General features: G+C 43.7%; 1 protein-coding gene across 1 annotated transcript in view; it reads right to left on the bottom strand.

The window, feature by feature from the left end:
* The window catches only part of LOC140199277 (ubiquitin carboxyl-terminal hydrolase 37-like), a 95,103-nt gene that overhangs the window by 20,856 nt on the left and 47,393 nt on the right, over positions 1 to 26,854 (bottom strand). Inside the window, 8 exon segments of the mRNA XM_072261064.1 lie at positions 4,012 to 4,279; positions 8,141 to 8,282; positions 10,601 to 10,663; positions 12,429 to 12,593; positions 15,813 to 15,835; positions 15,837 to 15,893; positions 20,000 to 20,117; positions 21,005 to 21,210. Of these exon segments, the coding sequence (XP_072117165.1) occupies positions 4,012 to 4,279; positions 8,141 to 8,282; positions 10,601 to 10,663; positions 12,429 to 12,593; positions 15,813 to 15,835; positions 15,837 to 15,893; positions 20,000 to 20,117; positions 21,005 to 21,210 (1,042 nt within the window).

Raw genomic sequence — 26,854 nt, 5'->3', positions numbered from 1 at the left:
GGAGAAGACAAGAGTGGTGGTAGATGGTTGTCTGTCTGACTGGAGGCCTGTGACTCGTGGTGTGCTGCAGGGATCAGTGCTAGGTCAACTGAATCAGCAAATTTGCAGATGACACCAAAACTGGGGGTAGTAGTAGACAGCGAAGCAGGATCTGGATCAGCTGGGAAAAAAAGCAGATGGAACTTAACGAAGAAAAGTGTGAGGTGTTGCACTTTGGGAGGACAAGTCAGGGTAGGACTTACATGGTAAGCAGCAGGACACCAAGGAGTGCGGTAGAACAGAGGGACATAGGAATACAGATCCATATTCCTTTAAACTGACATCTCAGGTAGATAGGGTTGTAAAGCAAGCCATTGGCTTTCATAAATCAAAGTACTGAGGACAGGAGATCAGATGTTATGTTGAAGTTGTATACGACATTGGTGAGGCCCAATTTGGAGAATTGTGTGCAGTTCTGGTCATCTACTAACAGGAAAGATAAGAGAGTACAGAGAAAATTTACAAGGATGTTGCTGGGACAAGGACCTGAGTTATAGGGAAAGGTTAAATAGATTAGGACTTTCATTTCCTGGTGTGTTTGACAATGAGGGGAGATTTGATAGAGGTATGTAAAATTTTATAGATGGGGTAAATGCAAACAGGTTCTTTTCCCCTGAGTGAGATTGGGTGAGACTAGAACTATAGGTTAAGGGTGAAAGGTTAAATATTTAAGGGGAACCTGAAGGGAAATTCTTCACTTAGAGAGTGGTGGGAGTGTGAAACGAACTATCAATAGAAGTGGCGGATGCAGGTTCAATTGCAATATTTAAGAGAAGAAGCCCAGATAAGTATATGGATGTGTCGAGTATGGAGGGCTATTGTCCAGACAGGGGTCAATGGGACTAGGCAGAATAACAGTTTGACATGAGCTAGATTGGCTGAATGGCCTGTTTATTTATTTATTGATATACAGCATGGAACAGGCCCTCCTGGCCTTTCCAGCCACACCACCCAGTAACCCCTGATTTAATGCTAGCCTAATCAAGGGACAATTTACATGACCGATTAACCTACCAACCGGTACGTCTTTGGACTGTGGACGAAACCGGAGCACCCGGAGGAAACTCATGCAGTCATTTGGAGAACACATAATCCCCTTACAGGCAGCTGTGGGAATTGAACCCAGGTCGCTGGAACTGTAAAGTATTGTACTAACCACAACACCACCATGTAACTCTGTTTCTGTCCTGTAGTGCCCTATAACTCAATGCATTAGTAGCTACTTTAGGGAGCTATGGACTTGCACCCTCCAGGTCTTCCTGTACATCAATACTCCAAGGTTGGTCCCTGCAATTTCCTTGGAGTCCAACCAGATTTTAACTCCTCATTTTTGCCTGGAATAAATTCCATGAGCTGCTGCTCCATCCATCTTACCAGCTATTTCTTTTCCCATCTTTAGACATCCTTCTTCACTATCTACCTATTTTTGCATCTTCTACAAATGTACTAATCAGACCACTCTGTATTCCCTTTGAAGTCATTTACATATATTACAGACACCAATGGTCCAAGCACCAATCCTAGTAGTACACCATTTGCTACAGACACCCAGTAGGTAAAACACCCACCCACCACTACCCTCTACCTCTGATCACTGACACAATTTTCTATTCACTTTGTCAACACTCCTCTGATCTCTCGTGCCTTGACCTTTGGACCTCGTCAAAAACCTTACTGAAGTCCATGTAGACCCTGTCTACCTTTCCACCTTCACCAATTTTATTAGTCAACTCCTCAAAAATAAAACTGATTTGAGACACAATCTCCCCTGCATAAAATCATGCTGACTCCTCCTAATCAGACCCTGCCTTTCTCATGGGACCACTCTCATGTTGGAGAAGCAATACCTCATATTCAGTCCGGGTAGCTGCCAACCTGATGGCATGAACACTGATATCTCTAACTTCCAGTAATTCCCGTTCTCCCCCCACCCACCCCTTCAATTCCCCACTTCTTCTCATCTGCCTGGTCCCCTCCTCTTTCCCCTTCTCCATAGATCACTCTCCTCTTATCAGATTCTCTCTTCTTCAGCCCTTTGCCTTTTCCACCCATCACCTCCCAGCTTCTCACTTCAACCCCTCCCCCACCCACCTACTTTCCCCTCACCTGGTCTCACCTATCATCTACCTCACCCAACTGCCCTTCCCCCCACCACTTTATTCTGCCTTCTTTCCCCTGCCTGACCTGCTGAGTTTCCTGCAGCATTTTGTGTTGGTTAGTCCCTGATGTTCCACGAATGGGGGATATCATTTCCCAAATCTGGATAGTGCATCGACAGATATGCACATGGATGATAGAAAAATAGAGGGCTATGTGGGAGGGAAGGGTTAGATTGATCTTAGAGAAGGTTGAAGTGTCGATATAACATCATGAGCCAAAGGGCCTGTATTATGCTGTACTGTTCTATGTTCTGATGGAAACCTACTTGAAATACCAGTCATACACAGTTTCCTAAGTGAAAGAGCACACTGTTGAAAACATCTTTTATAGTTACTCAATTCAGTGGGTACAATAGAAAAGCATTACCCGAGAAGGCAAAATTCAAAGATCCCAGAGACCATCGTAGTGAGTCCTGATGAAGGGTCTCGGCCTGAAACATTAACTGTTTACTCTTTTCCATAGATGCTGCCTGGCCTGTTGAGTTCCTCCAGCATTTTGTATGTGTCCTCTAGACCATGCCATCTTCTTGCAACTACCATTGGGCAGGAGGTACAGAAGCCTGACGTCTCACACCACCAGGTTCAGGAACATCTATTTCCAAGTGGCTCTTAAATGTCCCCAATTTATCTGCCACCACCATTGGCAGGGTGTTCTACGCACCCAACACTCTGTGTATAAAAGAAAACTACCTCTGACATACCCCCTATACTGTCATAGAGTCACAGCAAAGAAACAGGTCCTGTGGCCTATCTAGTCCATGCTGAACTATTATTCTGCCTCGTACCATCAACCAGCAGCTGAACCAAAGCCCTTCATACCACTCCTATCCATGTACTTACCCAAACTTCTCCTAAATATTGAACCCACATCCATCACTTCCCCTGGCAGCTTGTTTCCTACTTGCAGCACCGTCCGAGTGAAGAGGTTCCCCTCAAGTTCCCCTTGAACATTTCACCACCTAATTTCCTCCGATCACCTTAAAATAATGCACCCTTGTATTAATCATTTCCGCCTTGGCAAAGAAAGCCTCTGGCTGTCCAAGATGCCTCCAGAGAAAAGCCTAGCTCGCTCAACCTTCAATCTATGTTCAGTTATAGCTTAATTAATATTTGACTAAGCAAAAACCTATCAACCTTTAAATACACCCAATGAACTGGACTGCACAGCCGTCTGTGGCAATGAATTCCACAGATTCACCACCCCCTGGCTGAAGAAATTTCTCCTCATCTCTGTTCTAAAGAGACATCCTTCTACTCTGAGGCTGTGCCCCTAGTCCTCAACTCCCCTACCATTGAAAACATCCTTTCTACGTCCACTTTATCCACACCTTTCAATATTCAATAACCTTTAATGAGAGCAGATCCTTCAGCCTCTCTGGTCTGCCTAGTCCCACCAACTTTGTTTAGATGACAGTAACTTGCCCTGCTTAAAGTAAAAACTGTCAAGAGGATCACCAGGATCTCCCTCCCTCCCCACTATTTGTGACATTTACCAGAAGCGTTGCAGACAAAGGGCCAAAAGCATTACTGAGAATCCCTACAACCCATCCCACAATCTCTTTGACCCACTACCATCAGGAAGCTAAAAGAATCAGGACTAGGACTGCTTCCTCCCCAAGGCTGAGAGACTAATGAATACTCTGCCACCACCAAGGTCTTGTCACTAGGACAGCAAACTATTTACTGTTTACTTGTGCTGTGCACTACATGCATTTTATTAACTTGTTAATGGTAATATTTTGTTTCACGTGCTGTGCGAGATATGTGTACAGTCAGATGACAATAAACCTGAACTTGAATTGTAGTGACCCACCTGTGTCAGTGGGGTTTCTGGATCCATCTGTTGCTGCCCCTTCATGCTGTTCCAAGAGTTCTTGGGCTTCGTCGTCCCCGAAGCCAGTGTCAGGGCTACTGCTGGGCTTCTCCTGATCCTCCTCTGCACTGAGGGACAGAGAGGTTTCCTGCTTGCTGATCTCCAGCACGGCAGCCAACAACTCGTCGTCACTCATCTTGTCAAAAGAGGAATCCAGCACTGCTGTGGTGGGCGGGCGCTCTATCTCCTGCTTGCTTGCTTTCAGAGCCTTTCACAGAGATAAAAAGCACAAGCCAGATAGCTGGCCGGTAAGCATACAGATGACAAGATGAACCCACATCATACAAAAGTCCATAAGAAGTACTGGATACAGCCTAGTCCGTAACAGATAAAGCCCTGGTCTCTACTGAGCACATCTACACAACAGCACTACCACAGAAAAGCAGAACCCAACCCCACCTATCCAGGCCATGCTTCTTATTTTTCCCCCCTTGACGCTGCCATCAGGAAGAAGATACAAAAGCCTGAGGAACCACACCACCAGGTTCAGGAACAATTATTATATCTCAACCATCAGACTCTTAAACAGAGGGGATAACTTCACTCGCCTCAACACTGAACTATTTCCACCACCTATGGACTCACTTTCAAGGATTCTTCATCTCATGTTCTCAACCAAAGGTGCAATTTATGTCTTTCTCATGATCAGAAGATGCGGCTGGTTAACAAAAACATCAAGTACTGCAGGTCTACCCTATCAGTGAGTTGCTCAACAGCGATGGAGTGGGGTTTGGTGCAGATTGTGTTGCCACATGCTACAGGGAGGTGTTGGAGTCTGTGCATGAACATCGTGTGCAGTGTAATGAACTGTGATTGTCTTGGACATCTTTTGTTTGATCACAAGACCCTGATGGACATTGGTACTGTAGAATACAGCAAGTCCAGTGGCCCCTCCTGAGAGTGCTGCCCTCCAGTTTCCGCACGGTTGAAGACAAGCTGAACTGCATTCATTCGTTTGGATGGCTTATGACATCCAAACACCATCAAGTTACAAGACATCACCCTCAAAGACTTGGGCTATATTATTTTTTTTCATGTGACTATGTTTACTTATATCTTATATGTGCTGTATGTGCCTTGTATTGTGTATTGCACCTTGGCCTCAGAGGAATGCTGTTTTATGTGGTTGTATTCATGGGTATTCACGTATGTTTGAATGACAGATAAAATTGAACTTAATACAGTGTGGGCAAAAGTGGAGGCTGTAATTAGTGGTCGGGTCTTTTCGTTGTTCTGTCCCTCCTTTCACAGCTGCCGCTTGTTCTCTGCGGCAAAGCGGAGGTCACTCTCATGTAGCACAGCTCCCTCTTGAACAGATTTCCTCCAGGTGTATCTATTGAGTGCAATGTCCTCCCAGTTTTTAGATGTAATATTGAATTTCTTCAGGCTGATTTTGATGTCATCTTTGAAGCGTTTTCTTTGCTCACTAGGGGTTCGCTGACCTTCCTTCAGCTGGAGGTAAAGGATCCATTTGGGGAGACACGAGTTCGGTATCTGGATGACATGACCTATCCATTGGAGTTGGTGCTGCTTTATTGTGGTGGGGGTGCTGTTCATGTTGACCTCCTCAATTACGCTGGTGTTAGTGAGTCTGACCTTCCAGCTGATCCTCAAAATCTTACATTAGGGTCTTTGGTGGTCGTGTTCCAGGGCTTTCAGGTGCCGACTGTAGGTAGTCCATGATGCAGCTCCACTGAGTGTGGTGGGTGCATGGAATGCCCTGCCAGGGGTGGTGGTAGAGCCAGATACATACAGGGAATATAAGAAACTCTTAGATAATCACATGGATAAAGGAAAAGTGGAGGGCTATGTGGGAGGGACGGGTTAGATTGATGTCAGAGCAAGTTAAAATGTCAGCATAACACCACGGGCCATTTGGCCCACTATGTTGTGCTGACATTTTAACCTATTCTAAGATCAATTTAACCCATTCCTCAGTACAGTGCCTGAACTGTGCTGAACTGTTCCACTGTTCTATGATAAGCACAACATTGTGGACTGAAGATCCTGTAGTGTTCTACGTTCAGCACAACATTGTGGAGCAAAAGCCTGTAGTGTTCTATGTTCTACATTTAGCACAACATTGTGGAGTGAAGGCCTGTAGTGTTCTATGTTCAGCACAACATTGTGGAGTGAAGGCCTGTAGTGTTCTATGTTCAGCACAACATTGTGGAGTGAAGGCCTGTAGTGTTCTATGTTCAGCACAACATTGTGCAGTGAAGGCCTGTACTGTTCTATGTTCAGCACAACATTGTGGAGTGAAGGCCTGTAGTGTTCTATGTTCAGCACAACATTGTGGAGTGAAGGCCTGTACTGTTCTATGTTCAGCACAACATTGTGGAGTGAAGGCCTGTAGTGTTCTACGTTCAGCACAACATTGTGGAACGAAAGCCTGTAGTGTTCTATGTTCAGCACAACATTGTGGAGTGAAGGCCTGTAGTAACATAGAAACATAGAAAATAGGTGCAAGAGTAGGCCAGTAGGCTATTCGGCCCTTCGAGCCTTCACTGCCATTCAGTATGATCATGGCTGATCATCCAACTCAGAACCCTGTACCTGCCTTCTCTCCATACCCCCAGATCCCTTTAGCCACAAGGGTCATATCTAACTCCCTCTTAAATATAGCCAATGAACTGGCCTCAACTGTTTCCTGTGGCAGAGAATTCCACAGATTCACCACTCTCTGTGTGAAGAAGTTTTTCCTCATCTCGGTCCTAAAAGGCTTCCCCTTTATCCTTAAACTGTGACCCCTCATTCTGGACTTCCCCAATATCGGGAACAATCTTCCTGCATCTGGCCTGTCCAATCCCTTTAGAATTTTTATACGTTTCAGTAAGATCCCCCCTCAGTCTTCTAAATTCCAGCAAGTATAAACCTAGTTGATCCAGTCTTTTATCATATGAAAGTCCTGCTATCCCAGGAATCAATCTGGTGAACCTTCTTTGTACTCCTACTATGGCAAGAATATCTTTCTTCAGATTAGGGGACCAAAACTCCACACAATACTTCAGGTGTGGTCTCACCAAGGCCTTGTACAACTGCAGTAGAACCTTCCTGCTCCTGTACTCGAATCCTCTTGCTATGAATGCCAGTATACCATCCGCCTTTTTTGCCGCCTGCTGTACCTGCATGCCCACTTTCAATGACTGGTGTACAATGACACCCAGGTCTCATTGCACCTCCCCTTTTCCTAATCGGTCACCATTCAGATAATAATCTGTTTTCCTGTTCTTGCCACCAAAGTGGATAACCTCACATTTATCCACATTAAATTGCATCTGCCATGAATCTGCCCACTCACCTAACCTATCCAAGTCACCCTGCATCCTCTTAGCATCTTCCTCACAGTTAACACTACTGCCCAGCTTCGTGTCATCCGCAAACTTGGAGATGCTGCATTTAAATCCCTCGTCTAAGTCATCAGTATATATTGTAAACAACTGGGGTCCCAGCACTGAGCCTTGCGGTACCCCACTAGTCACTGCCTGCCATTCTGAAAAGGTTCCGTTTATTCCCACTCTTTGCTTCCTGTCTGCCAACCAATTCTCTATCCACATCAATACCATACCCCCAATACCGTGTGCTTTAAGTTTGCACACTAATCTCCTGTGTGGGACCTTGTCAAAAGCCTTTTGAAAATCCAAATATACATCCACTGGTTCTCCCCTATCCACTCTGCTAGTTACATCCTCGAAAAATTCTAAGAGATTCGTCAGACATGATTTTCCTTTCACAAATCCATGCTGACTTTGTCTGATGATTTCACTGCTTTCCAAATGTGCTGTTATCACATCTTTGATAACTGACTCTAGCATTTTCCCCACCACCGATGTCAGGCTAACTGGTCTATAATACCCCGGTTTCTCTCTCACTCCTTTTTTAAAAAAGCCTGTAGTGTTCTATATTCTACATTCAGCACAACATTGTGGAGTGAAGCCCTGTAGTGTTCTATATTCTACGTTCAGCACATGTTGGCTGAAAGGCCTGTTCCTGTGCTATCCTGTTCCATGCTCAATCTTCCTAAAGATTGGGAGTGGTTAAAGCCAATCCTCAGGGGTGCCGGCCTTACCAGTTGCATTTCCTCATCCTCCTGCCGTGTTTCTCGCTGAGCTTGCTCATTCATCTGCCTGCTGATCACCATGGCCCGCCTCACCTGCTCATCCTCACTATCTGAGTCTTGGATCACAATCGAAGACTTGAAACAGTACTTCCTGTGCGAGAGAACATAACAGGAGATTGTAAGCCGGCAGTCCTCAAGTGAAGGCAGCAGGACCTTGAGTTAATGTAGCAAAAGTCATTTCCACTAAACCAATGCAGTATGTTCTAAACTACTTTCTTTGCTCTGGCTCTGGGTGAACTACACTCAAACCACACTGAGAGGACTACCAAGTGATCTGTTAGTGTAGTGGTTAGCATTATGCCATTACAGCACAACACTATTATAGTGCCAGCGATTAGTGATCAGGGTTCAATTCCTGCCATTGTCTGTAAGAAATTTGCTTTTTAACCACGGGTTTCTTCTGGGTGCTCCAGTTTCCTCTCATATTCCAAAAAAGTACAAGTTAGGGTTAATAAGCTGCGGGCATGTTGGAAGCACAGCAACACTTGCAGGCTGCCCCACACATCCTCGGAGCATGTTGGTCGTTGATGCAAATTGACGCATTTCACTGTGTGTTTGTACATGTGACAAATAAAGCTAATCTTTCAAGAAGCTCAACCCTGATCTGATAACTATCATAAGCTATATGTGAATTCAGTGGAGAGAGACTAGTTCATTTTGATGCTGTGGGTCACGTAGTATCCACTCACTCACAATTTCCAGCAAATGTCTAGGCCATTTTAGAAGAATGGGAGTGGGCGGGTGGAATCTCATTGAAATGTATTGAATATTGAAAGGCCTAGAAAGAGTGGTACTAGATTACGCCATTAAAGGAAACATCCTTTCCACATCCAGAGGGCACAGCCTCAGAGTAGAGGGCTGTCCATTTAGAAAAGAGATAAGGAATTTCTTTAGCTAGCCAGTCAGTGGTGAATCAGTGAAATTCCACAGCTGGCTGTGGAGACCGGGTCATTAGGAATACTTAAAGCAGAGGTTGACAGACTTGTGATTAGTTAGGGTATCAATAGTTATGAGGGGAAGGCCGAAGAATGGGATTAGGAGGAATAATAAATCTGCCCTGATGAAATGGTGCAGGTGTGATGGACCGAATAGCCTAACTCTGATCTTGTGTCTTATTGAGGGGGTTCAGAAGAGCTTTACCAGGTCATTGCCTGGTATTAACTACCAAGAGGAGATTAGATAAACTTGGATTGTTTTCTCTGTTTGAGGGTAAACCTATAGAGGTTTGAAAAATGAACCTCAGGGTAATATTTGGTGACATATATGTACTTTGACAATATATTTACTTTGAACTTTGTTTAGAACATTGAGAAGAGTGGGTAGGGTAGAATAAAGACGACTTGTGAGGTTTTATTTTTATACACAGTGGTAGGTGGCTAGAACCTGCTGCCAAGAGGTGATGGAAGCAGATACAACAACAACATTTAATGGAGGGATATGGATCATGTGCCGGTAGATGAGATTAGTTAAAAATGGCATCATGACTGGCACAGACATTGTGGGCTGACAGTCCGGTCCTGTGTTGTACGGTTTTATATTCAATATAAGCAGGAAAAAGTTCTCAAAATGTACAAGTTCTGATCAAAGTCAACACATTACCTCAAGATAACAGATAAAAATAAATATAAACTTTATTTGTCACATAAAAATCAAAACGAACAGTGAAATCTGCCATTTGTGTCAAATCAAATCTGCCTGCAAGTGTCACCATGCTTCCGGCACCAACATTGCATGCTCAGAACTCATTAACCCCAACCACACATTTTTGGGGAAGTGGGAGGAATCCAGAGCACCCAGCGGACACCCATGTGGTCAAGGGAAGAATGTACAAACTCCTTAGAGACAGCGGTAGGAATCGAACCCCAATCTTACAGCTGACAGTGTAAAGCATTGCACTAATTGCTTTGCTACCCATAATATACCCAACTTGTGCCTTGTTCACCCACTGGTGAATCCCAGCACCCAACCCTCGTTCCCTCTTCCATACCTGATGTTCTCTTGCCTCAACAGCACATCCATTTACCATGCCACCTCCATGAATGTGCCTCCCCTTCATATACCCTCCTGCATCCCATCACTTCCCTGCTTACCCAGTACCGCTCCCGACTCATAAGACAGCAGAATTAGGCTATTCAGCCCATCCAGTTTGCTCTGCCGTTTCATCATAGTGGATTTATTATCACTCTCAACCCCATTCTCCTGCCTTCGCCCCACAACCTTGAACACCCTTTCTAATCAAGAACCCATCAACCTCCACCTTTAATATACCCAATGACTTGTCCTCCAGTGGTCTGTAACAATGAGTTCCACAGATTCACAGATTCTGGCTGAAGAAATTCTCTTCATCTCAGTGGGCTCCAAGTCCACAACCCCTGGATTACACTAGGAGACTAAGTTGTGTGCACTCACCTTCCCAACGTGAAAGGGGCAGTTGTAGAGTTCACTGACTGAGAGGTTTTCAGTGGCCGTGATCTGTGAAATTCCAACAGCAGGTACTGTGTTAAGAGACTGCACAAAATCCCTCAGTGAACACTCATTCCACCCATACAAAACAAAACTTAACCATTATTACTGAGGCTTTTATCAAATAGTCACACAAAACAGACTTATCAAGCATCAGCTGTGTTTTAGTCAACACTACTTTCACCTCTGGAGTATATCTTGGATTGAAGTCCCACGTAGTTCAATGTGTACTGAGAGCACAACGTTATCAAAGGGGTTGTTTTGGATTGTTAAACCGAGTCCTGATGAAGGGTCTTGGCCTGAAACATCAACTGTTTGTTCATTTCCATGAACGCTGCCTAACCTGTTGAGTTCCTCCAGCAGTCTGTTAAACTCAGGGACTGTTTACTCTCCTACAAGGCAGGGTCAAGTTCTGTCCACTGGCCTAGCCAATGTTTCTACCAAAATTACAAATATGCATACAATACTTCTTTCAAAAGAGCACACCTTTCTACACAGAAGACACAGTCGAGAAAGCACACCAACTTCAAGAGCCTGAAGAAATTTGGTACATTCCCATTGGCCCTTGCTAACTGTACAGTACAGTAACTGCTATGCCCGTGACTGCAAGAAACTGCAGAGAATAATGGACACAGCTCAGCCCATCACAGAAACCAGCCTCCAATTCTGTCCATACTTTTCACTGCTTCAGTAAAACAGCTAGCGTAATCAAACACCCATCCACCCCCCATATTCTCTTTTCTCCCCTCTTCCCATCGGGCAGAAGATACAAAAGCCTCATGGCACATAACATCAGGCTCAAGGACAGCTTCTATACAAGACCTGTCATAAGATCTCTTGTACAATAAGATGGACTCTTGACCTCAAAATCTATTTTTTTTATGGCCTAGTACCTTATTGTCTGCCTTCACCGTACTTTCTCTGTAACTGTAGCATTTTATTTTGCATCCTTAATGCTTTTCGCTTGTACTACCTCAATGTTATAGAGAAATGATCTGTATTGATGGCATTCAAAACAAAATTTTCCACAGTAACTCAGTAGAAGTGGCAAAAATAAACTGATTTACCTTGTCCCAGGCCATCCAAAGCCTTTAGTCAACAGTCTTCAGCATATGTATACAGCTAGGGTGCCTAAAACCTTCGCACAGTACTTCAGTAATTTTATATATTGCACTCTACTGCCACCACCAAAAAAATAGTTTCAAGACATAGGTGAGTGATGATAAACCTGATTCTGATATGGGTCACTATTGTGGACTGAGAGTGGAAAGGGGGCAGGGAGACGGGAGGGAGCGGGAAGCACCAGGGACATTCTGTAATGATCAATAATGATCATTCTGTAATGATCAATTAGAATCTAATGACCTTACCCAGTGTCTCAGATCTGGGTGTGTCTGCATCCGTGCCAACCCGCCCGGTACTTCTCTATCACCTGTCCCACACCTCTCCCATGGTGCTCCACCCTCGCCATTCCCAACGTCCTTTGCTCCCACCAGATTTACAAACTCGCTCTCTGCTCCATGTTGACAAATACAGTATTATGCAAAAGTCTTAGGCACATATGTATCACTAGGGTGCCCAAAACTTTTGCACAGTACAAGCAACAGCAGCCAGAACATAAATGATAGATACAGTAAATTATACATAAATCTTTGGATCAGATTGAGCAATTGTAGCTCCCCATTTTTCCATGCTCATCATTACCACTCCTCTATCCTAAACCCTCCAGAACCCTCTTCCCTTCCTGTTAATAGTGGACCCACTTCTAACTTACATTGGACCTTGTCCATTCCAGGCAAGTGCAAAGGGCTCTCGTGTCGTCTCAGTGCAGTGAGCAGCCAAAGTCAGATACTTGGGGATGATGACCTGTTGACCAAGCTTGTTATTCAGAGACAGCTGCACGTTGAAACTGTACCGTTTCAAATGGAGGATGAGGACTCTGTAAGAAAATGTCAGTCTGAAATTAGAAGCTGAGAACTGCCAATTGGCTGGTGGTTTTTTTTTTCGATAGTGTAGTAGATTGTCAAAGGGTACAGAGGACAGACTCTGGTCCAATCTTGATCTTTAGGTGGAAAGATCGACTCTCCAAGTGTGGGCCAGGGACCAGAGGTTAGAAGTTCGATGTCTGTGAGTCTGAGAAACCGGGCCAAGTGCTTCCACTATTTTTGGTTTTCATTTGTGAAATAGTCATTACTGATCCAAGGATCCAAGGACAGACTATGTCTCTTTGGGTGTCATCAGTTAAAAGTCTAGCCTAGGTTATACAGTCAGGTGTGCTGCATAGCATGTGGGTTTCTCTTCCCACCTAGGCTTGAACACGTTCAGTATACCAGACAAAGCTGAAGTATTGAATCCAAGTCTGGTCCACACTAACAATTAAATGGAATAGATTTTCTAATTTTGGCCCACAGGCAAATATCAGGCATGATGCTGCACTAGAAAATTTAGAGCAGTTCTCTGGGAAGCACAGAATTCAAGAGAAGATCTGTTCAGGGTATGCAGATTTAAATCAAAGAACCAGTCCATGTTGTCATAAATTTAAACTAATCTCAAAAACAATGGAGTGAGGACCTCTTGTGCAAAGTATGGTGATCTGGCACTGCCTGCTTATAAGAGTTGTGAAAGTTGAGTCAATGGGATCTTTCAAAAGGGAATTGCCAAGATCTTTGTGGGAAAGAAGGGGGAAATTGACTGCGCCCACTTCAGCTCTTTTGTAGATCCAAAGGGCTGAATGGCCTCCCGTAATATAATGTGGAGACTGAAGGGTCCAGAGGCAACCTGACCGGGCTTGGAGGTGTGAGTAGAGCATGAATAAAAGGGGCTTGTCTTATCCTAAACTTGAAGGTTAATAAGCTTAATTCAACCAACTTTAAGAGACTTTTTGAGAGGTACATGGAGCTTAGAAAAATAGAGGGCTATATGGTAGGGAAATTCTAGGCAGTTTCCAGAGTAGGTTACATGGTTGGCACAACATTGTGGGTTGAGGGGCCTGTAATGTGCTGTAGATTTTTATGTTCTATAGTCACAGTAAATTGTCCATAGTATAAGGGTAAGTATTTTAATCCAGGTTGAGTTGATGGGAATGCAGAGGTTCAATGCTTGACTGTCAATGAAGTCTTGGTGAGCTGAGGGACCTGTTTCAATCTTGCAACACACACAAAAATGGCTGGTGAACGCAGTAGGCCAGGCAGCATCTATAGGAAGAGGCACAGTCGACGTTCCTATAGATGCTGCCTGGCCTGCTGCATTCACCAGCATTTTTTGTGTGTGTTGCTTGAATTTCCAGCATCTGCAGGTTTCCTCGTGTCTGCTGTTTCAATCTTGTACGACTTCCTATTTCCAAGTCAGTAAAATAAAAGCTGACCCTGCCAGCAAGATGACACAAGCAAAATGCCAGAGGAATTCAGCAAATCAGGCAAGGAATAAAGGTCCCAATGAAGTCTCAGTATGAAATGTCGACTTTATTCCTCTCCATAGATGATGCCAGCCCTACTCAGTTCCTCAAGCATTTTGTGTGTGTTACTGTGGATTTCCAGCATCTGCCATCTTTTGGAGTAATAACAACATTATAGAGTACTTTTCATAGATATAGTTCAAATTGCTTTACATTGGGATAAAAGTACAAATACCTGTATGAAAAAAAAACATGAAAATTAAAGACAAAAAGATGTTAGTTGAAAGCAAGGTTAAATGAATAGGCTTTGAACTGGCATTTAAGTGTCAACTGAGTCGGTATCCCTTATAGCTTAAGGTATTGAGCCCCACAGTTTAGGAACATGGTTCAAAAACTCTGATCCGATAATTATCTTTAGAGGGAGACCGTTTAAATTTAAGAGACTAGCAGAAGACCTGAGAGGTCCCAGTCGATAAAGAGCTTTAAAAACAAGGGAACTTTAAAGTCAATTCTAAAATATTTATTTACCAATTAATTGACTGAAATCTAGTATGGAATAGGCTCTTCCAGCCTTTTGAGCCTCGCTGCCAGCAATCCTCCGATTTAACCCAAGCCTAATCATGAGACAATTTACAATGACCAATCAACCTACCAACCGGAAGGAACACCTTTGAACTGAGGGGAGAAACCACAGCACCAAGAGAAAACCCATGCAGTCATGGAGAGAATGTAAAAACTCTTTATAGGCAGCAGCAGGAAAGGAAGCCATTGCTAGTATAGGAGTGATATGCTCCCTCATCCTGGTTTTGGGTTAAAAGTCTAGCCACTGGATTCTGACTAAGTTGAAGTTTGTTAATAGATTGCTTTGGAAGGCCAGTAAAAAGAGCATTGCAGTAATCTAATCTATTTGACATAAAGGCGCAAATTAGTTTTTCAGTATCTTTATGCGGCAGAAACAAATGTACCTTTGCAATATTGCAAGTGTAGAAGTGCTACGCTGGTCACTTTCTTTACGTGGGATTTAAGATTCAAATCTGAATCAAGGATAACACCCAGGGTACTTCTGATTTTACAAGGCGAGTCAAATTCCCAAATTTATGTTTATGTATGAGTTGTTTATATGAACTTTCTGCACTGTTGGTTCTTTAGCATTTGCCTCAGCCACTTCCTCCGGCAACTTGTTCCACATACGCACCACACTTTATGTGAAAAAGCTGCCACTCGGGCCCCTTTTAAATCTTTCCCTCACATTCCCTTCGTTCCCTAATTATGGACTTTATCACCCTGCAGAAATGATCCACCTTAACTACACCACTCATGATTCCGAACATTTTTATAAGATCACCCCTCATTCTCCTATATAATGCAAATGTGTAGGGAGCATGTATTCCCTTTCACCAGATTTCTGAACAGTCCACATACTGATACCTCGCCATTTTGCTCTTTTTGATCGATCTCCCCCACCTCTCTCTGACCCCTTTCATCTACTTCTGTATTAATATTTATTGTAACTTTTAGTCATACTTAATGTATAGCACTGTACTGCTGCCACAAAACATCAAATTTCACAAGTCAGTGTGATTCTGATTTTAGGAATGTCCAGTTAACACCTCTCAGGTTTCGTTTGTGAATCAAGCTGAAGCTGAACATAGTACCGAGGACCCAAATTAAGTTAGTTTGCAGAATCAAGGACGGCAGCAATGTGAAGGGACCTCAACCTTCTACCTCACTTGTCACCCCATCTCCACCCACTTGACTACTGACCTGGGCAGCCTGCTGAACTTGTGGGGTCACAACTGCGTTTTTCCCATTGCACTTCTCACAGGAGTATTCGATTTCTTCAGCCTGCAGTGAGAAAGACAAATCAGTTAGCCTCTGATTTCCCCAGCTCTTGATGCAGCTCCTTCACTGAGCCATGCAACAGCAAGAGGATGGGATGGGGCTGAAATTAGGAGCGCAACTCCCAAATTCCTCCCTTCTCTCAGGCAGCAAGTCAAATCAACTGTGCTCAAGTCAAATTTACAATCGGTTTCAAGGCAGGTGGATGGAGGTGTCCACTACCCCAGTTCTTCCTTGTTTAACAAATGTCCCAGGATCCAACTGTGTCCATCTTGATATAAAAACCTTTCTAGGAAATAGTAATAATACAAACTCATTGGCCACTTTATAAGGTACCTCCTGCATCTAAAGTGGCCACTGAGCGTATGTTCGTGATTTTCTGCTTCACTTCAAGGTTTGATGTGTTGTGAGTTCAGAGATGCTCTTCTGCACACACAGGCAGTTATTGGACTTGCTGTCACCATCCTGTCAGCTTAAATCAGTCTGACCATTCTCCTCTGGCACCTCTCTTTAACAAGGAGTTTTCACCCACAGAACTGCCACTCATTGGATGTTGCTTTTTTGTTTTTCACACCATTCTCTGTAAACTTTATAGAGACTCTTGTGTGTGAAAATCCCAGATTAGCAGTTTCTAAGATGCTCAAACCACCCCATATGGCACAAACAATCATTCCACAGTCAAAGTCACTTAGATCACATTTCTTCCCCATTCTGTTGTTTGGTCTGAACAGCAAATGAACCTCTTGACCATGCTTGCATGCTTTAATGCATTTGAGCTGCTGCCATATGATTGGCTGATTACATTAAGGAGGTGTACAGGTGTACCAAATAAAGTGGCCACTGAGGATGTATATGAAAACAACAGGCTGAATAGAATACCTAGTATTAAATGACCATTTTTCCTACTAAGTTATCTATAGAACAGCGGTCCCCAACCACTGGGCCACAAAGCACGTGCTACCGGGCCGTGAGGAAACGATATGAGTCAGCTGCAACTTTCCTCATCCCCTGTCACTTGAACATAGGGTTGCCAACTGTCTCATATTTGCCGGGACATCCCGTATATTGGGCTAAATTGGTTTGTCCCATACAGGACCGCCCTTGTCCCGCATTTCCCCTGCTAAGGTAGAGCATTCCTATGAAACCTTTCGTGCCAAAATGGCATGAAGCGAAGAAGCAACTGCCATTAATTTATATGGGAAAAATTTTTGAGCGTTCCCAGACCCAAAAAATAACCTAACAAATCAACAAATAACACATAAAACCAAAAATAAATAACACTAACATATAGTAAAAGCAGGAATATGATAAATACACAGCCTATATAAAGTAGAAATAATGTATGTAGACTATAGTCAGGAAGATGAAAGCAAAACCGATTCGTGGGGGGGGGGGAAATCGGCACGTACGCACATGCGCACACAGGTGCCCATGCAAGGCTTCATGGTCATGGTAGTCTTTCCTGGGGTAAAGTGTCCCGGGATTTGACTGCTACTTTTGTCCCTTATTTGGGAGTGAGAAAGTTGGCAACCCTAACTGTAAAAGACAATGTTGAGGTGAGTTTAACCCTACTTGAACACCCACCCCCCGGTCCGCAAGAATAGTCAATATTAAACCGATCCGCGGTGCAAAAAAGATTGGGGACTCCTGCTATAGAAGGTTTGTATTCACCCACTCTACTTGTCCCAAAATGGAAAGAAAACACATTTTACCATGCTCTTAAACTGTGGAACTCAATACCCAAAACTTAAGGGATGCAGACTCAGATGAGACTTTTCTTTATCTTTTATCTAACATCTTTTTATCTTTTATTTTCCATTGTAAAGCATTGTCTGCATGAAAAGTGCTCTAAAAATTAGACACTATTCTTTAAGAATTTTTATTCAGACACTTTTAAACCCTTGAATTCTGCTTCAGTGATATGATTGGTTGGTGTACTACCACACATCACCTATAGGGTCCGTGCAGAGGAGTGAGATTTACCAGGATGCTGCCTGGGCTAGAGACTTTGTTTTATATCAGGATCGGTTGAGCAAATTAGGGCTTTTCTCTTTGGAGTGAAGGAGGATGAGATGCGTTTAAGAGGATAAGAGGAATAGATCAAGTAGACAGCCAGTGACTACCTCAGGGTGGAAATGGCTAATAAGAGGGGGCATAATTATAAGGTGATAGGAGGAAAGTTTAGGGGGAAATGTCAGAATTTAAAAAAAATAAACACAGAAAGTAGTGAATGTGTAGAATGCCCTGCCAGGGTTGATGGTAGAGGAAGATACATAAGGGACATTTAGGAGACTCTTAGATAGGCACATAGATGATAGAAAAATTGGAGGGCTATGTAGGAGGGAAGAGTTAGTTTCATCTTGGAGTAGGTTAAAAGGCTGGCACAAAATCACGGTTGTATTGTACTGGCATAGGAGTATCTCAACATAAGGTGACTGACAGGACATGATAAAATATTGGTGGTTGGGGGGTGTGGAGGGTGGGTTAGTTGGTGGAGGTGTTGATCAGCTTTGCTACTTGGGGAAAGTAACTGTTTTTGATCCTGGTGTGGATGCTATGTAGCCTCCTTGATGAGAATGGGACAAGCAATTCACTAACAGGGTGCATGGCTCTTTTTCGGCACCTGTGTAAATGTCCTTGATGGCGGGTAGGCTAGTGCCAGTGGTGCGTTGGATAGTTTTGTCTTGGGAGACTGAGCCACATGTCTCGCAGTGAAATGGCCGCAAGTCACAGGCACAATTTTATGTTCTAGAGGTACTGCAGTGGGTTTCAATGGTTTAAAACTGCTGAAGCCCCTAGGTCAGTGAGGTCAGAGGCCCAATACCTGCGAGTCTGGGGCCACAGCTTAGAAGTTGGAGGTGGCTTGTCCTAGGCTTAGAGATCTGTGTGTGTGAGTGAGGGGTGGGAAAGTGATTTGTTTTGTCATTGGTTGTTGTATTGTGGTTGTGCGCTGTTCTGCTGAATATCTATGATTGGATGGAACGTGTGGCAATACTTGATGGTTGACCCCAACACAGAGAATGCAGAACTCACATAATAAACTTGATTCTGATAGTGTCTGTTAACAGTACAATCCATGCCGACCACAGCATCCTCCCTGCTGGTCCCAGTTGCCTGTGTTTGGACCCATAACCCTCCATGTTGCTATCCAAATGCCTCTTAAGTGTTGCATTTGTACCCACCTCAACTATGTCCTCTGGCAGATCAATTTATATCCAATCAATTACTTTCCAAGTGAAGTGACTGTTGCAACATAGGAAGCAAGGATGTCAATTTAAACATATCAATTATGGGCACGCCTGAACATTTCCAACAATTTGGCTGGTACAGGAATAAATTACTGGCAAGAACCTTTGTCGTAAAGACAAGAAATTCTGCAGATCAGGCCACATCCATGGAGAGGAATAAAGAGTCAATGTTTCAGGCAGAGACCTTTTTCATTATCAGGTCATTAAATACTGTTCCCTTTTGGCATTTATTTTATTTGTAAAGATCAACACCAGACAAATGTCCTACTTGTTTATCTAATACAAACTCATTTGTTCTGACAACTCTGTTCGTCCCATGACACACTATAAAGCAAATGTTGAATAGTGGCCCTTCACTCCTTTCTCTTTTCTGCACCTCCTCCTGGTTCCCCTCATCCTTTCCTTTCTTCCATGGTCCACTGTCCTTTCTTAACAGATTCCTCCTTCTTCAGCCTTTTACCTCATCCACCCACCATCCCCCTCACCTGGTCTCACCTATCACCTGCCAGCTTGCACTCTGTCCCCTCTCCACACCCTTCTATTCTGGCTTCTTCTTTTTCCAGTCTTGATAGCTTTGGCCGAAAACATCTACTGTTCATTCTTCTCCATTGATGCTGCCTGACTTGCTGAGCTCCTTCAGCATTTTGTGTGTCAACCACTCGAATCATAGATCACTACAGCACAGAAATAGGCTAGTGGCCCATCTAGACTCTGCCGATGAACTAGTTCCTATATCATGCTTCCTGCCACCACCTGCCCCAATCCCCCCACCTCCCAATCTTCTCCTGACCTTCCTTTCAGTGCAAGCGCCCTGATTCATACATACACAGACACAAACACAGCAGTAGGTCAGGGGAAACACACCCTGAAGAAGAGGTCTATCGAATCCTGGATCGATCTTGGGGGCAGCTGCTTCTTCCGCCGAGGGAGGTCGATGGAAAGATCATTGAACTGCTCCCGCTTGGTGACACTTTCACAACACCTACAAGATCACAAGACCAATAAAACAAAACATATTAGCAGTAATCCCGCCACAGTTTACCAATACACACACCAATGGAAAGAAATAAATGGAGGGCAAAGTGGGAGGGAGGGTTAGATTGATCTTGGAGTAGGTTAAAAGGTTGGCACATTGTGGGATGAAGGGTCTGTACTGCTCTATGTTCTAAATAGGAGGCCCAGAACTGTTTGCTGTTCTCTAGATGTAGTCTGACCAGTGCCTTGGACAGTTGCAATAAGACTTTCCTAATTTTATAGGGCTAGGGGTTTTCTCTTTGGAGCAAAGGAAAATAGAGGCGACTTGATAGGGATGTACATGATGATAAGAGGCATAGGTTGAATAGATAGCCAGAGATTTTTTCCCCAGGGCAGAAATGGCATAATTTTAAGGTGAATGGAGGGAAGTATGGGGGGGGGGGGGGGGGGGGGGAGAGGAGAAAGAATGTCAGAGGCAAGTTTCCTTTATTACATAGAGTGGCAGGTGCATGGAATGCACTGCCAGGGGTGGTCGGAGAGGCAGATACATTAGAGACTGTTAGATAGGATGAAGGAAAATGGAAGGTTATTTGGGAGAGAAGGGTTTAGATTGATCTTGGAATAGACCGTAAGACATAGGAGCAGAATTAGGCCATTCTGCCCATCAAGTCTGCTCTACAGAGGAGGTTAAAAAACATGGGCTGAAGGGCCATGTCCTAGTTTAAGTGATTGTTCCAGCTGATGCTGTAAAGACCCCAACATTATCTGGGTTCTGTTTGGCAAATATTGTACACCTCTATGGCTCTACACGAAAGAAAAGATGGATCTGTCATCTAGTTATAGCGTGCAACCCCAGTTCTCCAACTCTCCCATCAAACCTCTCAACTGACGTACATTTTGCAACTGATTGTGTGCAGGACCTCAAACTCCACGTTGCAAATGACTGGGCAGGCATAGACCCTGGCAGCACCGGCCTCATGACATACTCGACCCGCAGGACTCTCATCGCCTGCCACTGGCTCATTCTTCCATGTTTTGTTCAGCTTCTCCATGTCTTCCTTCAGCTGGTCCAGGCACTGACTCAGGAATTCATGGGCATCCTAAACAGGCCAAACCATGGAAAGAAGCAATCAGAAACAGGAATGCAACGTGGCCAACCAGCCTGTCTTAAGCTCTCATGGCTAGCAGACCGTCAGACTGTAAGACGGAGTCTGAGCCAAATCAGACTCAGAGTTGTACAGCACAGAATCAGGCCCTTTGGCCCAATGCGTTCATGATGACCTTTATGCCCATCTACATTGCTTTAATATACATTGTTTTGTAGGACAGCTTCATATTTACAGTACTGTGGAAAAGGCACACACATATAGCTCGGCTACCCAAGATTTCTACACAGTACTGTACTTGTCAATGTGGAGCCGAGAGAGAGTTTGTAAGCCTGGAGTGAGCAAATGATGTTGGGAATGGTCAGGGTGGGGGAGGGGTGTGGGACAGTTGGCAGAGAAGGAGGGCGGTGGTGGTGTGGGTGCAGACACACACAGTCGTGAGACATCAGGCAAGGCCAGTTGATTCCAAACAATCGGTTTATTGATTACAGAATGTCTCACAAATGCTTCCTGCTCCCTCACCTCTCTCTTCCCCTTTTCCCAACCATGATTCCTCTCCCCCCTGCTCCCTTCCCACTCTTAGTCTATAATAGAGACCCATATCAGAATCAGGTTTATCGTCACTGACAAACGTTATGAAATTTTTTTTTTTTTGTAATACATAAAATCACTACAGTACTGTGCAAAAGTCTTAGGTGGGGTGGGGTTGGGTGTGTGTGGGTGTGTGTACATACACATATACACACAGACATAACTCAGACTTTTGCAAAGAACCATATTTTTATTGTTTCTTTTAAAAATTGTGCTTAATGTGGTATTTTATGCTGCACTGGATCCGGAGTAACAACCATTTAATTTTCTTTTATGCTCGGGTACTGAAGAATAGCAATAAACAACCTTGAATTCTGAATTTGTCCACATTAGATCTGTATCCTTCTATGCCTTTACTACTTCATCATTAATGTAAATATCTCTTGATTGAACACAAGAGAATATGTAGATGCTGGAAATCCAGAACAACACACACAAATGCTCGAGGAACTCAGCAGGTTAGGCAGTATCTATGGAGGGGAATGAACTGCTGATGCCTCACAGCTCAGACCCTTTATCAGGACTGGAAAGGAAGGGGAAAGAAGCCAGAATAAGGTGTTGGTGGGGGTGGGGGGGGTGGAAGGGAGAAGTACAAGCTGGCAGATGATAGGTGAGACCAGGTGAGAGGGAAGGTGGGTTGGTTGCATTGGGGTAATGGTGAAAAGCTGGGAGGTGATAGGTGGAAGAGATAAAGGGCTGAAGAAAGGAGGAATCTGATAGGACAGGAGAGTGGACCATGGGAGAAAGGGAAGTGGGGGGGGGGGGGGGAAGAGAACTGGAGGTGTTGGCCAGGTGAGGATAAGAGATTGAGTGAGAGGGAAACTGGAAAGGGGAATGGAAAAAAAAAGAGCGAATAGAGAGTGGGGGAGAAATTACTGGATGTTAGAGAAATCAATGTTCATGTCATCAGGTTGGAGGCTACCCAAATGTAGCATTGGGCATTGATCTTCCAAATGAGAGTGACCTCATTATGGCAGTAGAGGAGGCCACGACCGACATGTCAGAACGGGAATGGGCAGTGGAATTAAAAAGTGTGGCCACCAGAACATCTCACCTTTTGTGGTGGACAGAGTGAAGGTGCTCGACAAAGCAGGCACCCCTCTACCCCAATTTACATTAGGTCTCACTGATGTAGAGGAGACCACATCAAGAGCACTGAATCTCTTGACTGTATTTAACTCCACCATGCCCCCTGGCAGTGAGTTGCAGATATCAATGACTTTCTGTGTGTAAAAAAAACCCATCAAAAATCTTTAAAACTGTTTCTTCTCCCCTTAAACCGGTGCCATTAACCAGGAAAACAGGTTGCAAGACACTACTCTAAGATCAATCTAACTCTTCCCACCTACATAGCCCTCCATTTTTCAACCATTCATGTGCCTGACAGTCTCTTAAATGCCTCTAATGTATCTACGCGTGGAAAATACTTAGTCCTACCTTAAAACATAACATCGAACATTGAACACAGAAAATAGAACATTACTGCACAGGACAGCCCTTTGGTCAACAGTGTTGTGTCAACCTTTGAACCTACTCTAAGTTCAATCTAACCCTTCCCTTCCTTTCAGCCCTCCATTTTTCTATCATCTTTGTGCCTATCTAAGAGTCTCATACGTCTCAAACATCTGTAACTGCTGGTTAGCTGGTTAGACAATCTAACCCAACGCTTAAAAATTCATATTTCACCCTCACACAAATATACATTTTCATTTTAATTTAATATTAGAATTGTTGATTGAAAAAGGGCCAAGTTCACATTATTGCAGCATTTCAAAGACATCTGGGCAGGTATATGGATTGAAAAGGTTTAGAAGGGATCTGGGACCAAACTAAGCAAATGGGACTAGCTCAGGTAGGCAAACAGATTGACATAGATGAGTGGGCCAAAGGGCTATTCCGGTCATAGTCTGCTCTGCCATTCCATCATGGCTGACTTATTCTCTCTCTCAACCCCATTCTCCTGCCTTCACCCCATAACTTTTGATGCCCTAACTAATCAACCCATCAACCTCCACTTAAAAATACCCAATGAATTGGCCTCCGCAGCCATCTGTGGCAATGAATTTCACAGATTCACCACCCTCTGGCTAAAGAAATTCTTCCTCAACCCTAAGAGGACGTCACTCTATTCTGAGGCTTTGTCCTCTGGTCCTAGACACTCTCACTATTGCAAACATCCTCTCCACATCCACTCCATCTAGGTCTTCCAATATTTGATAGGGTTCAATGAGATCTCCCCTTATTCTTTTAAGCTCCAGTGAGTACAGGCCCAGAGCTGTCAACCACTCCTCATATGTTAACTCTCTGGTCCCTCAAGCCTGCCTTATTTGGAGAAATGTTTAGGGCCAAAAACCTAAATCAGGACTGACACAGGACACAGTATCAAACAGTGGAGTGTAGGAGCACAAAGAGTGACCATATAGAGATGTATAAAATCATGAAGATCTATATTCTGAATGTATAGTCTTCTTCCCCCAGGGCTGTGAGTCAAGATCGAGAGGACACAAGTTTAAGACAGAGGCTCTCACTCACCCTCGGTTAATGGTAGGGGTCCATGGCGTAAAATGGTTGGAAATCCCTGGAGGTGAGAAGGGAGAGGTTTAATAGGAAACTGAAGGGGAACTTTTTCTTGCAGAGGGGTGGTCAGTAGATAGAACACTGAACATTCCTAGACTGTTTGAAGGACCTTGCAGTTTGATATTTAGTATTCTGAGTGTCACTCGCTTGTTTTTTGCCATTTGCGCAATTTGATCTTTTTTTGTACGTTGATTGTTTGATGTTTTCTTTGAACGGGCTTCATGTTGTTCCTTTGTTTCCTGGCTGCCTGTGAGAAGATGAATCTCAGCGTTCTACACTGCAAACATAGAATAATAAATGCACTTTGAACCTTTGAGGAAGTGGTTGAGGCAGGTAAAGTAGTATCATTTAGGAAGCACGTGGACAGGTACAGGACATGGGGTGTGGAACTGCGTGGGAAGTTAGTTGAATGCAGGAAATTGGGACTAGCTGTGTGGGCACTGTGGGCTGGTTGGGCTAAGGGCCTGTATCCTTGCTATAATGCTCTATGACTTTTTGTACCACCCCATACATAGTTACTCATGGATGTTGTCTTTGGACTAGATTGTCAGAATAGCCATGATTTCATTGGTTAATGGAATATCTGTCCTGATGAAGGATGTCAGCCCGAAACGTCAACTGTTTATTCCTTTCCATAGATGCTGTCTGACCTGCTGAGTTCCTCCTGCATTTTGTGTGTTACTCTGGGTTTCCAGCATCTGCAGAATCTCGTGTTCAGTATATGGAGCAAGAATGCAGAAGTGGTTGAGGCAGGTACATTAACACCATTTAAGAGGAACTTGGACAGTTATATATAGGAAAGTTTAGAGGGATATATGCCATAGGCAATTAACTAGGACTAACTTAGCCAGAAATCTTGGTCGGCATGGACCAATTGTACTACGTAACTCTAAACCCAACACTGGAGACGTAGACAACAACCCCCTCTAATGGCAGGCAAGCTTACTGCATCACCTTCACAGACATCGGATTCAAAACACAACAGTTTGCACAAGACTAGAAGTCATCGGAGCAGAATTTGGCAATTTGGTCCATCTAGTCTGCCAACTATTCCACCATGGCTGATTTATTATCCTTCTCAACCCCATTCTCCTGCCTTCTTCCCGTAACCTTTGACATCCTGAGTAATCAACAGCCTCTCAACTTCTGCTGTAAATATATCCAATGACTTGACCTCTACAGCTGTCTGTAGTAACAAATTCCACAAATTCACCATCCTCTGGCTAATGAAATTACTCATCTCTGATCTAAAGGGATGTCTTTCTATTCTGAGGTTACCCCCTCAGGTCTTGGACTCTGCCACTACTGGAAACATTCATACAAATTTTTAAGAATACAGTAACATTTAACAGAAGCCTGAACTGTGACAGCTACCAGACATCAGTTTGCTTTCACATTTGTCTGCAGTATTTGTATAGCCTGATTTCAATATTCCTACCTGTGCAATTCCTTGTTCCTTGCCAGTTTCTTCCTTTGTTTCAGAAATAACAACAATGAATGGATTGATAAGACAATAAAAAAATTTCCCACCAAAAATTTAGTGATAAACACAAGAGATTCTGCAGATGTTGGAAATCCAGAGCAACACACACCCCAAAGAGGAGGAACTCAGCAGGTCTGGCAGCATCTATGGATGGGAATAAACTGTCAACGTTTTGAGCAGAGACACTTTGGAATTATCTGGTCATTAAATACTCTGCTCTTATTGGCCCTTCCATTACTTTTTAAAGATCAACACCAGATCAATACCATACCCTGTTTATCTAATGCAAACTTATTTTTTCCCAACAACTCTGTTAGTCCCATGACACACTATAAAGCAAATGTTGATTATTCCTAGCAATCAATAGGGACGGCATAGTAGAGTAGTGGTTAAGGTAACACTGTCCAGCTGTAAGACTGGAGTTAGTGAGGAGTTTGTACACTCTCCGTATGACCGTGTGGATTACCTCTAGTGTCCACACACATTCCAAAGACATACAGATTTGGGTTAGTGAATTGTGGCCTTGCCACGTTGGTGCTGGAATCGTGGCAACACTTGCAGGTGACCCCCAGCATATCACAAAGAATGATACAAATGATGTAATTCACAGTATGTTTCGATATACATAGGACATATAGAGCTAATCTTTAATCAATCTCTAGCAGATATTGAAATGAGAGAGAGAACATTATCTACTGGAGGTGCCTTTGGGAATCAAAGACACTATCAATTCCCAGACCTCAACCAATTGTTTAATCATCACCTTTCCTGAGATATAGGAGCTTGAAAGCCTGGTCAACCAGAATCACAAACAGCTTCATCCCCACTGTTAATTAGACTTCTGAATCAATCACCTCTCTCACATCCCCTTCCCAGTGGTGCTGCCACCTTCTCACACTCTTAATTCTACAGTACCTCTTCCATTATTGTCACTTCAGCATTTCTTAAGCACTACCTAGCTTTGCACCATTATTTTAGTGCTCACCA

Source organism: Mobula birostris, chromosome 6, assembly GCF_030028105.1.
Source record: "Mobula birostris isolate sMobBir1 chromosome 6, sMobBir1.hap1, whole genome shotgun sequence".
NCBI classification, from domain to species: domain Eukaryota; kingdom Metazoa; phylum Chordata; class Chondrichthyes; order Myliobatiformes; family Myliobatidae; genus Mobula; species Mobula birostris.
Note: the sequence above shows the minus strand (reverse complement) of the source record. Positions and strands in the feature narration are given on the sequence as shown.